General features: G+C 41.2%; 2 protein-coding genes across 5 annotated transcripts in view; one reads left to right on the top strand and one right to left on the bottom strand.

The window, feature by feature from the left end:
- The window catches only part of cnksr2a (connector enhancer of kinase suppressor of Ras 2a), a 177036-nt gene extending 170025 nt beyond the window's left edge, over nt 1–7011 (top strand). For all 4 annotated transcript variants that reach the window (XM_049462856.1, XM_049462835.1, XM_049462846.1 and 1 more), the window contains one exon: nt 1628–7011. In XM_049462856.1, the coding sequence (XP_049318813.1) occupies nt 1628–1858 (231 nt within the window). In that variant the 3' untranslated portion in view covers nt 1859–7011. The remainder of the gene's footprint in view (nt 1–1627) is intronic.
- Nucleotides 7012–10494: 3483 nt separating this feature from the next.
- LOC103023507 (kelch-like protein 34) lies at nt 10495–13330 on the bottom strand. Its single transcript, XM_007252314.3, is given in 4 exon segments — nt 10495–13069; nt 13199–13259; nt 13261–13288; nt 13290–13330. Coding segments are annotated over 4 exon segments (1881 nt in total). The 5' UTR covers nt 13316–13330; the 3' UTR covers nt 10495–11303.
- Nucleotides 13331–13612: the final 282 nt, after the last annotated feature.

The following is a 13612-nucleotide window of genomic DNA, read 5'->3' as shown; positions in this document are numbered from 1 at the left end:
CATATAAAAAGAAAAAGGTATATACAACTGCAGAAGTTGCAGAGTTGGAGATGATTCATTGCCCCATATTGCAACAATGGCAGCTGAGTGAACCATACTCACCAAAACGACACTTGACAAAGCATTTGATTGGCTGATGCTAAAGAGGTTGTACTTTACAGCATAAAATGTCATAGTGTCCATAAAAATACAACAGCATTACTTACAGTTATAGATCTCTAATATATAACACCAAAAACAAAACTGCAGAGTGTGTGAGCTACGTTCTCACTATTGTACACCCTGCACAAGGTGTGTCGCGGTGCTACCGTACACCCCGTCAACAATCTGTTTTCACACCTTGCGTCTGCACTGTTAAAATAGCGTTAAAATAGTGCCTCTTTAAGGGAATGACGACTGGCACACTGATTGCATTATTTCACGTTATGCCCAAAACACACCCATTATTAATTGGTACATGTCATGCTTTTTGCCCCCTTACAATACCAAAGAGACACCAACATGCCCTAAGTCCAGCTGCGTGATGCACAAACAACCGACGCACATAGAACACTAAAATAAAGACCCACAGTGTTACAAATTAAGGCCTTAATAACCCCCCATGTTAAAGCTGTAACTAAAACCAGGCTTAAAATGTGCTCTATCACAGACTTCAAAAGGAGAATTTAGAAAATAAAAGAGTTTGTTTTGTAACGTATATACACGGACAAATTGAATTTAAACTGAACAACAGTTCTCTTCACAGCTTATCTGGAAACATTTTGGATTTTCTAAGCATTTAGCTTCATGTTGCCTGTATGATAATAAGGAGCATGTCATATTTAGACCTGTGTAACTACATAAAAAGGTCTGTGTTACAAAGCCCCATACTAATTAGTGTTCTGATCTCCTCTGCTGGGGCACACTGAGCAGTACACTGTGTTCAGCTTCCACAGGGGGTATAGTTGAAAGAGCATATAAGGCGCAGGGATCAAGGGGGTGGAACAAGCTGCTCTGCCGCAGGTGGTCCCGTGCTGCTGTCTTAGAGCCTCAACTGTGTCCCACTGTCTACTAACATGTGCCTGGCTTTCTGGGAGCATCTTGCAGGCTCTGCGGTTGTGGCTAACTCTATTTCTGTGTCTGGGCTGCTGTGGCTCTGGCTGCGTCTCCTGTACCACCTGGCATCTGTCTGGCTGCAGTTGGGCTCAGGTTTTGTCTACTGCTGCTGCTGCTGCTGCTGTGGTATGCTTGATTTCAGGCAGACTCCTGTTGCATTGTGGGTATTGTAGGCGTCCCTGCAAAGCAAGGATGAAAAAGGCAGGTAGTTTTTAATAGGGCCAGTGAGGCCCACAGTGCCAGAGGACTCTGGTCAAGCCTAGCATGGCGTGTATATGTGTGTGTGTGTCTGTGCCCGTGCCCCGCACGCCCTTGCCGCTACCGCTCACTCAGTGTATTGCTTTTTTTTTCTTTCCTTCTTTTTTTTTTTTTTTGAAATGATTTTGTTTTATACTGTACATGTGAGCTAACAGCCTGTGGCGTGCCGTGACTCCGTGACTTGGTGGCTCTGACCTCCTGACCTTTATGTGCTCGAGAGTGCACGATTTGTAACATCACCCCCTCCCACTGCTCTCTTTCTACGCTCCACTAGGACAAGGAAGGAGAGATAGCAGCCATTGAAAAGCTGCTGGCCAAGCCTGAGCTCACGTCTTCCGAGTTCCAGGAATGGAAGAAGATGTTCAAGGAGCTCTTCTCGGCCGAGAGCAAGCAGGAGCGGCAGTCCAGTCCCATCTCCGAGCCCAGCCCGGGGTCCACTCCTGAACCCACCCCACGTGCCCCCTCACTCTCGCACACGCACTCTTATATCGAGACTCATGTCTGACTTCACTGGGACGTCTTGGAACCTTTAACATTAACGATGTTTTGTTTAATAGGCTACTAAATGTACCGTTGATGGCAGTTGCGCAATGGTGTATTCTTGCTGAGTTCACTTGCTGATTCTGACACTGTATTGAGACTGTTTGTTGAGAACTCAAATGTTAGCCTTTGTCCAGCTGCACGACTTGTGGCCCACTGGTTACAATGGCTACCAATCCCTCAGGGGCTTAAACAAAACTGAATATCTGATCTGAACTCCAGCCAAGAGACCACAACTGGACAGATCCACCATGGCTATAAACCAAGAGCAGGACTCCCAACTCCAGACTCCGAACTTCTGGATAGATTCTTGGATGGAATACAGGAACAGGAAGCCTTTGTAAGCAAATGTTTGACAATGGGAACAAAGGAAAAGGGGGATTTCATTTAAAAAGGACAAAAATTATCCACTTAAAAGAGCTACATGTAAGATTAATCAAACAAAAAAGTGGTGTGCTGTCACCATAGCCTGCCACTGCTGATCATTATTCAAGCCAACCTTGATTTCTTCTTCTTTTGTTCGGTGTAACATTGCCAACACAAAGCACTGGCCATAATTGCGGCTAGCTGTGGCTTAATGCTAAACGTTGCTTAATCTCCTTAACTGAATGAAGCCCCAAGCCTAAAGATCTTACCTGTGGCTCTTGTTAAGTCGAAGGATGTTCATTTCCTCTCGCTCCACCAGCTCCTTCTTCTTTACTCTGAAGGGGAAAAAAGTCTCCTTGCGGGTATAGGCACACGCACATACACACTTTCCCTTTTGATCATTAATATTACCCCTTTTACAGTATGTGTGCGCTTGTCTATATATACTGTAAAATGGATGATATCCTACGTACACATATATTGAATATCTGCTCTCGCGCCTGTGGGCTGGCCCCCGGCTAACAGCAGCTACACATTACTGTGTGAGCGTGCGAGACTCGAATGTGTTTATCTCATCTCATCCGGCTGTGTCCGGAGGCGCTGAAAATCTCAGCACACCTACCTGTAGGCTTTGCCGGCCGAAGCCTGTAATTATGGGGTGTGTAGGCTTTGACAGGCACCCGCGCTGAAGAGAGCCGCTGCCTGTGTGATTCTGAGCGATTCTAGAGCCCCCTTTTTTCCTTAAAGCTCGAGTTCCACTGAAGCATGACCCTTTGCAAATGAATTGCAGGTTGGAAGCACAAGAGTCACACCCACGAGCACTACTGCACTACTGACGTGAAACACGAATGCTAAAACCATTCCAGGTTTCAGTAGAAAGGAGTTAAAAAAGGGGTTTGGTAACATTTAAAGGGTACAAACTTATTAGGGGCTTCATAACACATTCATAAGCATTGAATAATGTGTGTATTAATTATAAATAGCTTATGGCAGTACTGAGGCCTGTCACAAAACCTGTTTTTGGTTAGACAATATATTGTAAAAGAAGTCGATTATTCTGCTACTAATATCATGATACTGTACTATACTAGCATTATAATGTAATTATACTCTTTTATGTATCAATTACCTTTTAATAAAACAAAAACATAAAAATTCAGACATTGCAATTGAAATATAGGTTTAAGATATCCTAAACAAATAAATATGAATGAAATTTAATATACTATACTATACTATAATATACTATATAATATACTTTTTGCTATACTGAGGTCAGCAAAAACTCTGGTGGTTATCTCCATTTATTAAACGATAAATCAATAACATAATTATCATGACAGGCTTACCAGGGCAATACAATACATATATTTTCTCCCCCATTGACACCAGGACACTGCTTGCCTGTTGAGATGTAAGTATTTCAGCTTTATAAAGAAATGTGATGTCCATGAACTGAAGTAATGAACCTTTGCTTTATTTATAACACTGTTATAAAGCATTATTTCCATTAGGGGTGGAATAAAATATTGATATTTCAGTATATTTTATATTTTTCATTTGTGATAACTTATGAATACACAGGATTAAATATTGATTTTTTTTGGAACCTAGGAGCTCTAAACTTCCTAAAATTCGCCTCCCAATTTGATTTACTAAAGTCTCTGCTTCATTACTTCACGTGGTGTCATTAATCAAATGAATAAGGTAAACCTGCGATGGATAATATTGGTTGGTAAATTTTGTGAAACTGAAACCAATAAATCCATAATTTCTGGTATTTGCTTATTTAGGAGTGTTGTATCATCTTCAGTAACATGAGTGCTGTGAAGTATGCCCTGTCCTTCCCACCCCTAATATGTAGATAACGTAAAGTTCAGATGCCTGTTTATAAATGATACATAGATTCATAGTACTATGAATGATTTTGAGGCCCCCAAACTAAAGTGGTAGCACCTTTTTAATGAATAACACCTTCACTAAGCAGCACTGACATAAGCTATTTCTACATATTAAAGCATTACTTCAATAAATACGTTATTCAATTCTTATGAATGTGTTATGAAATCCCTATGTAGTTTTTTACAAGGCGATTCGAGGCTTTTTTGGGCTTTTTGTTTGCAGACGTCTGGCTCTCCAGACAGCTTTCATTTCCTTCTCTTTATGAGTGCAATAGTCACAGTGCCGCATGTCGTTCAGGCTGAGACCAGCAAGTGTTTGCAACTGGCAAAGCCGTCCATGCACACACACTTACATTCATACACACACACTCACACACACACACATAACTCCAGTCTCAGGCACGGCGCATGCTCGGACCGGCAAGGCTGTTTCCTTGGATACTGAACTAACTCTCCTCGACAGCTGTCCACAGCAGTAATAGTCCTCTTGATATTAATTGTACATCAGCACTTACTGATATCGAGCAGCATCTGTACATGTATGTATTTATTAATATACACACATTGCACTCAGGATATTATGACCATCTTTTTGATTCTACACTGGTTGTCCAGCTTATTAGCTCTACTGAGAATATAGGACACTTTGCAGTCCTATAACTACAGACTGTTGTTCTTCTTGATATTTGCATACCGTATTTTTCTTATACTACTACTATATACTATATAGTGCACAGGATTATAAGGCGCATTATCAATAAAAGTATATTTTCTGGTCTATTTTCATACATAAATTCCCTAAGACTCTCTCCCCAATTTGACTTGACTGCTTCATTATTCCACATGGTGGCATTAATCAAATGAATAGGGGAAACATGCGATGAAGAATATTGGTTGTTCAATTCTGTGAAACTGACACCAAAAAATCTGTTATTCCTGGTATTTGCATATTTAGGATTATAAGGCGCAGCATGCTACGCTAGTAAGGAACAATGGTGTCGCCATTTTTTTTTCTAATTGAGCAGGTCTCACCGCTGAGTGGTGGTGCTGGGGAGGGTAACTAAGTTAGGTAAAGCTAAGCTAAATAAACAAAACTGTCATTCATATTTGCGTGAAAAAAACGCTTCTCTTTATTTACAGTAAGCGTAGCAGTATTAGCATTAGCAACTAACCGCTAAGGAGGAACCCGGAGTTCCAATAAGTCAGAGCGATATTATCTAGCAGTTTGTCCCATGTAGCTTGTTTTAACACAGTCAACATGCAAGCTACAGTCAGTTTTACTTGCCTCTGAACGGTGAAAGAGCACTGAAAGGTTAGCGGTTAATGCTAATACTGCTGATAATAATACGGATTGTATTGCACACTGACAATTTTTATTGTGAAAAATACGGTACTGTATTATCCTCCTTTTACTGTGTCTTTCAATAGTCAGGACCCCATAGGATCCACGCCCACAGCACTGCAGTGACACTGGCATGGTTGTGGTGTGTTAGTAGAGTGTGTTGTGCTGGTACAAATGGATTAGACACAGCAGTGCTGCTGGAGTTTTTAAACCCTATTTGTTGCTGCACATTTTGTGTTGGTCATCTACTTGTCCTTCATCGGTGGTCACAGGATGCTCCCCACAGAACGCTGTTGGCTGTATATTACTGGTGTTCTGGTGAGGTGTTTAAAAACTCCAGAAGCACTGCTGTGTCTGATCCAGTCATACCAGAACTACACATGCTAACACACCACCACCATGCCAGTATCACTGCAGTGCTAAGAATGGTCCACCACCCAAATAATACCTGCTCTATGTTGGTCCCGTGGGGTCCTGAAAACAGGATGATAAATTGTAGAACTACAAAGTGCTCATATGCTCAGTGGAGCTGAAAAATGACAGAGGTGGTCATAATATTCTGCCTGGATTGTGTATATTCTCACATATCTGCAGTTGCAGTGCACAAACTCTTCAGTATTCTGTACTGCATGGCTCAGATACAGTATAAGTTTACATACAGTGTTTCTTTTCTCTTTCTTTTTCATTTTCTTTCCTTTCTTTTTCCAAACATGAATGAAAGTCAGTGTTTCTCACATGGAACTCTCAGTGTGGCTGTGGCACAACAACCAAAAGCAATCAAGCTCTCAAACCAGGATCCCAAGAGGACTTATTTTGTGTGATTTTTAGAATCTTCTGAATGTCCTGAATAGAGTATAATGTAAGATAAGATTCATATGTGTATTATATTGTACATCAGTTCTATGAGAGGTTCTACGAGGAACACTCTCACGAAAAACATACTGTAGTAGAACAGAAGTTCCTTCTATATTGAACGGTTGTATCCTTTACTTGATCATGTGACTATATAGACACTATAACTATGTAGATCATGCTAGACTCAGTTAGCTTTCAGGAGCTACAGAATGTTTACCAATGGATATGGAGTTACTAGATTGGTTCTCTCGCTGTAGAAATAAATGCCTGTTTTTACAGTAGTTGTTCTTCTCAGAGCTGCACCTACAAAGCCACCCACTTAGAGTATGTCCTTCTGTGAGCTGTATTTTTTTGTTGCTGCAGTGTGATGAAACAACGTGTAAATATCTAGCAAATAAGTCCTGAAGATGCCTTTTACAGTTTTCAGCTGTATTCCTGTAACCAATCTAGTAAATCCATGGTACTGTCCTTCTGTCCTTATTTGTTATAACTAGGCATGTGGTTTGGGCAGTGCCGTACACAGTATGTGTTGTGTTTAGCTAGTTACTACCTGGCTTTTTATTTATTTCATTATTTATTTAGCAGGTCGTTGCTTTCTCCAGTTTGAAGACAAAATGTGTTTCAAGTCAATAAAACTTTGCTCATGAAACGGTGGTCATGCTATATGAGTATTGGGTCTCATTTTGAATGTGCTTTCTTTAAAACAGTGACTGTAATAAAGCGTGGACAGCACAACATCTCCTAACAGTGAAGCCACCACACGACTAGCGCCTCTGCTGGCTGGTTGCAGTATAATGTGTTGCCCTTTTTATCTAATTTTTCTCTTTTCATAACCAGTGTCTGCATTCAGCTTTCAGTTTTTTAAATGTTATTCTGCTATACCGTAAGGAGGCAGGGTTACATCTAGGAATCAACTAATTGAACCTTCCTTGTGAGTTGTAGTCAAGCTGTCAGGTAACTGACTACATAAGTAATAATAGGGCCATTCCACCGAATGGGTGCCATTTCTGTCCCCAGAAAATTACATGTATAAATGTGTACGCGAAATAACTTTAAAATACATTTTATTATTAAACATAGTGTCTTGTACATTGACCTAATATATGTCATTAAAAAAAATAATAAAATCCCCACTCTCTAACTATAAACTTTACCATGAAATAGAATTAAAATATAATTATAATTATATAAAATTATATTATCATATTTATGTTTTTTTAATAAATATAATTATTTAAAATAAAACAGAGATGTATTTTTTTCCATTGTTGTGTGACTCCAAACCCCATCTATGCTTTAAAATATATATATATTTTTTATAATAAATCCATAATATTTAAGTTAAAATACACATTTTAGTTGTGTCCCTGGGTTTCACTCAGTCCTGTTACCATAACACACAATCTCATCTGGAACATTCTACACGTCACATCTACAACAGGAAGTGACATCAGTTGTTTCTTTTAAAGACCATGGGAACACCAAAATTAGGTTCCATCATTTGTTTTTCTGTATATTTGATCTTATTGTAAACTTTGACTGAAGATGAAGATCTCCTGTTACCTAAATTAATTCTTAGGTCTTACTGGTTTATTTTTAAAATAAATACCTGTGTTATATTAGATTCAAAATTGAAAAAAATATATATATTTTTTAAAATAGTTACAACATGCAAATGGCACCCATTCGGTGGAATGGCCCAATAATACTATTATTGATCATGTGGGATTGTGCTGCCGGACCCATTCACAGAAATTGTATGAAAAGTTATTCACAGTTTTTTTGGTAAGTTCTAATGTTAGCGTAAAATAGACAGTGTGGTCTAATTGGTTTTAAGCCAGCCAACTGATTTAGTTTAGTTGTACTTGTTTTCAGCCTTGGCCTGTACTCTCACATTTATTTCCTGCTTTAGATTGAGTCCAAATAATATTTCAAATATTTGAAAAGTTATAAATCTTAAAAGTGGTGCATGCTGACATTTTTCTTACAGCAGCTCAGTGGTATATCTGGGTTGTAGTAACTTTGTTTTGTTTTAACAGCAAACAGAGCAAACTGAGCTAAACTCATGTAGTTTAATTTGACTCAAAGAAGGCAGTCTGAGATGCTTGGTTTGGCTTAATTTCAATGGAATTAAACCAGAGCGTCATGCTATTTACAGTCAATGGTTTGAAATAATAAGTCAGAATGCTTCACTGAGCCCCGTGTCAACTTTCTTGCTCAGTTTTTTTTTATTTCCATTAGCTGGGCAGGAGCGTTGCAGGCTCCTCGGCAGGGCTAACAGGCTGAGCTAAAGCATTAGCAGATAAAAGAAGGACATGGCTCGGCCAGTGCACCCGGCTCGAGGGAAGAGCCAGGGCTTGCATCCTCCACTGAGTTCAACAGCCAGAGCTAATAGACACCTAACTCCATTCATTCCTCTCCTGCCTTCATCCATCTCATGCCTTCTCCCTAAGCTGCCGTGAAGATTGCTTTTTCTTTCCTCGTGTTGTGCTGTTTTCTCTCTCTCTCTCTCTCTCTCTCTCTCTCTCTCTCTCTCTCTCTCGTGCTCTCTCCCTCTCCCTCTCTCTCTCTCCTTGGCCACCTGGCTCTAACAAGCTATATGCTATAATCGAACAAGCCTGTATCTCTCCTGTTAATTACCACTCCCCCTTGTGCCTCTTCCCCCCCAGTTCACATCTCTCTCCCGATTTTAACATCACTCATTAATCATTTCATTTATTTTAAGCTCATTACAACAAATCAAAAATGAATTGCTCCAAATGACTTCTTCAGGGGGGCTGCAGGAGCTACAAGAAAGATCTCCCCACTCCAGATGTTTATTCATGCATTTCTCTTGTGTGCTGCTGAATTGCTCTGATTGGTTTGGATGATTTATCCAAAACACTGAGTATGCACAGCAGTAGACGCTTGCTCTCGGCAGATGCAGATTTATTTATAGTTTATTACATAACTAAAATGATCAGGACACGTACAGTACAGCCTTATAGATGCATTACATACCTATATGTCTCTGCTGCTTTTGTTGTTATTTTAAAGCAGTGAAGAGTTTATTTCATATTCCAGTGCAGTTGTTACATTTGTGATGGTAAACTGCTTTGGTAACACTTTTTTTAGGGCGTTCATTACACATTCATAAGCTTTTAATAAATCATTTCCACAATTAATAGTTAAGTATTTATAAGAACATTAAGCCAGTACCCACAACCTAAGTTCTAAAATAAATGAGACAGTACTGATTCAACACACTTAGTGGCGTTAGTGTTCACTGTAAATAAAGTTAGAACAGATCACACTTTTATTATTTAAATTTGTCATTTAGTTTGTAACCCAGAATGTATAGTGAATTCAGCTTTATAAATGAATGTGAATGAAAAATGTGTTTCTACTTTAGTTTGAGGGCCTCATATTTTATCATGTTATTGATATGTATTGCTTATAAATAGCCATCTGTCTTTTAAACTCTACATCTTACTAAAATTATGCTTCATTTACAACTCTGGTTCTCCATCAGTCTTACACACTGCTTTTGGATAACTTTTTTGCCAGAATTGAAGCAGTTCAGCTTGCTATGATGGCCTGTGATCATCAATTTTCCTCTTGATTATATTCCAGATGTTTTCAATTTAGAAAGAAACTCATCATTTTTAAATGGTCTCTTATTTTTTTTCCAGAGCTGTGTAAAGGCATCAGATTTTTTTGTAAAGCTGAAAAACATTTCTAAATAGGGAAGCACTGTCCTGGTGTCACTGCTTGATATTTTGGGTACTGGCTTAAGCTATTAATAAATATTGAAATATCGCATTTTATAATACATGTGCTATGAATGGATTATGAAGCCCCATATGTAGGCACTCTTCAAATAAAGTGTTAACCCTCTTTTTCTTATGTTCTCTGTGCAAATGTTCTGACTACTGTTAAAGTTGCCTCTAATATGCTTGTGATTAAAGTTTTAAAATCTCTCTCAGCTTCATCCCACACACACTCAGAGACATTTAAAAGCTCACTGAATTAAAGTGCCTTTATATACCTTAGGTCCTCAATACTAGCTTTAATGTCCATCTTCAGCCCTCACATACTGTATGCATTCTTGCCCTGTCGTCCATTCCTGAGCTCTCTGTTTCTGACCTTAATTTCCCACTGTAGTATGGCAGTTCCCACTGCCATAAAACTTAGTATATCTCCCACTTATGCCAGGTTCACACTACACGACTTTCAGAGTCATTATATCATTGTACTTTACACACTACACAACTTGATTTCTTACTGGTTGAGGTTTAAACACTATACGACTGATTGGAACATGTAGTTTCAAATGTAATTATGAATAGTCTTTCACCAGGAGGTAGACACACTTGTCGTGCAAGAATTTATAAAGACAAAAATGGTCAAAATCAGTCTGAAATTGCAACATTAGACCTAAAATCGTGTAGTGTTAACTCGACCTTACTGTGTACACTTTTCTGATACCAATGCCAGTGCCAAAGACCTACCATTTTCTTCCCTTTGTGCCTGTTTAACTTGCATATACAATCAAAAATGTTTCCCTAGCACAGTAATATGTCCTGCCACTTTTGGCACGACTTGCAGGAATTCTTCTTTAGCACTGTTGTAAAGCCAGTCTCCCTTCATCACTCTTATGGTTCTTGTCATAGCTTCTAGTCACTGTTCAATGCCTCCAGTGCCAAGATTTCCCTTATTCTCTCACACTAGTTGCAGACCTTGGAGCAGATCCATTTCCACAAGAGCAAAATCTCACTTTTTTTTCTCCAGCTGATGGAATCATGCCTTTGCTAAGGTCCACCTGGATGCAACTAGCTCTCTCTTCACCCCCTGCTGCTGGTACTGATTATTCAAACCCAACCTCCCAGCTTCAGGGTAAACTGAATGAAACATATCCAGTCTTCCCATCACATTCTCTGTGTGTATATGGAATGGAGTTGGAGTTCCTATTTCTCTATAAGTTCAGAAATAGTCATTACAGCACACTGTGTCCCACATAAAGGGCCTGGAAGCTTGCACACTTTCTTCCAGCTGTCATATTCAGGGTCGTACTCTAGGACATCAGGAGTGCACACTTCTTGACCGTCCTGCCACTTTCTACCACCAAACATCAGCGCACGTCCCCCTGCTGTCACTGTCAAGCCATAGCAGAAGCGGTCGTGCATAAGCGGCTTCAGTCGAGTCCATTGGTCTTGTGCAGGATCGTAACGCTCAATGTCACAAAACGGTTCATACATCCCCAGGAAGGCGTAGATACACTCCTTTATTGTTGCCATCTGGTGGCCAAATCTGGCTATAGACATAGCAGAGCGTCTTTCCCAGGCATCACTGTCATGGGTATTGAGAAATAACAGTTCCTTGCTGCTCTCAGGTTGGTTGCTGTGGATCCCACCTGAGATATATATACCTCTGTTAATTGTGGCACAAGCTTGCCCATGTACAGCATGGGGCAGGGCGACACCACTACGCCAGCATCCTGCCTTCATGTCATATCTCTCCACCGAGGACAGGGCAGGCTCTCCTCTTTGACCTCGTCCTCCAATGGCATATATAACTCCATTGACTACACAGCAGGAGAACTGTGCCCTTTTCTGCAACAGTGGCTCCATCTCCTCCCATCGATCAAACCTGGGGTCATACCGCCACACTTGGTCAGAGACCGTCATCACTGCCGTCTTCTCATTTTCTGCATCCACCTCCACCACCTCCCCTCCTAACACAAACAGAAAGTTTCCCACCACACAAATGCCTTGATACTGAAGTTTCTTTGGCATGGTTATGGACAGCTTATGAAATTTTCTGCTGCGTTCATCAAAGCTCTGAATCTGTGTTTGGGGCCGATCTGCTTCCCGACCTCCTCCTACAAGAAGTATTCTGTTGGTTGTGGCTCTTAGACTTGTGTGAACACTCTGCACTAGTGGCTGAAGGGGACCTTGTGTGTGGTAATGTAGGGCTTTCTGCACCAGGCTGTGAATAAAGGGAGTGCGCAAGGCTGGCTTCTGAGCACTCAATCGGATCAGCTCATCGGGAGGCACCAGGCTGAATCGGACACGGCTGAGAAGGGAGTTACTTTCCAGGGCAGGTAAAGGGTTGCAACCTAGCCAGTCTAGAGCAAACTGGAGCAACACTGTCTCCTTCACCCCTGGCATCTCTTGCGTGGCCAGGACCTCTTGCAAAGATTCAATATTTAATTCCAGCAGCCCAGACCTCTCCCTGTTGGGGCCAAGCAACTTGCTCATGTTTCTTGCAATGAAGCGGTTGGTGTCAGCAACTGCTTCAGAGAGGCCATAACGAGCTGCCACGTTGGCAAAAAAGCAGCAGTTGTCCAGGCTTAGGCTGTCTGAGATGTACTCCGTGCAGAGATCCACAGCATCTGTAATCTGCAGATAGCAGGCAGCTTCTAGTGTATCCTCCAGGGTGGATGGGGATAGCGAAATCCAGGAGGTATAGATGAAATCTAACACCTGTTCCAGGCCAACAGAGGTCAGGGCTGGTAGGCTGACAGTGTGGGCTCCCGACTCCAGAGTGTGATCCTGAAACATGGACCAGAAGTAGTCACTGGAGCAGGCTAACAAAGTGCGATGAGCTAAGAACTCCTTGCCTTCAGCTTCCAAAATGATGTCGCACATCCTCCTGTCCTCCCGCAAGCTCTGGAACCGAGACAGCATTCTGCTGCCGTGAGACTTGCTGAGTATCAGAAAGTAACTCATTACTGAGAGAAAGAAAGGAAGAGGGAACAAAAGGTCAGAGGATCAGGTAAAAGAAGTACATAGAAAAGTCCATAGAAGGATTAAAAGGAAAGCAACGACAGAAGGAAGGAAGAATAAGAGAGAGAAAGTACAAGGCCCCCTTGTTCTTGCAGATTGGTGCAGAATGAGAGAGAGAAGGTCACCCTCCAAGAAAGGCAGCTGCTGGGATGTGTAGCCCATGGCATAATAACAGTGGGAGGTCTGACCATCTCTTCTTCAGCCAGTGGACAGCCAGCCCACAAACCCTTCAGTATTACAACCCTGGCAGGGACGGGCAGCCATCCCGTGATCCACCCCTCTGTTTTTCTAGGGTAAGCATGTCTGCAGTCCAAACAGTACAAACAGAGGGAGGGGGACAGGACAGGCATTTTTGGGCCACAGGGAGGGGAAGCATCTAAACCCCCTGCTACATCCCTGCCCTCAGCACAGTGCCCTTTTCCTCCAGCCGGGTTGGGAGTATCAGGGCTGAAGGGATGAGGGTATTGGTTTGCTGTGATTGCCTGATG

This window comes from Astyanax mexicanus, chromosome 1, assembly GCF_023375975.1.
Source record: "Astyanax mexicanus isolate ESR-SI-001 chromosome 1, AstMex3_surface, whole genome shotgun sequence".
Taxonomy (NCBI): Eukaryota; Metazoa; Chordata; class Actinopteri; order Characiformes; family Acestrorhamphidae; genus Astyanax; species Astyanax mexicanus.
Note: the sequence above shows the minus strand (reverse complement) of the source record. Positions and strands in the feature narration are given on the sequence as shown.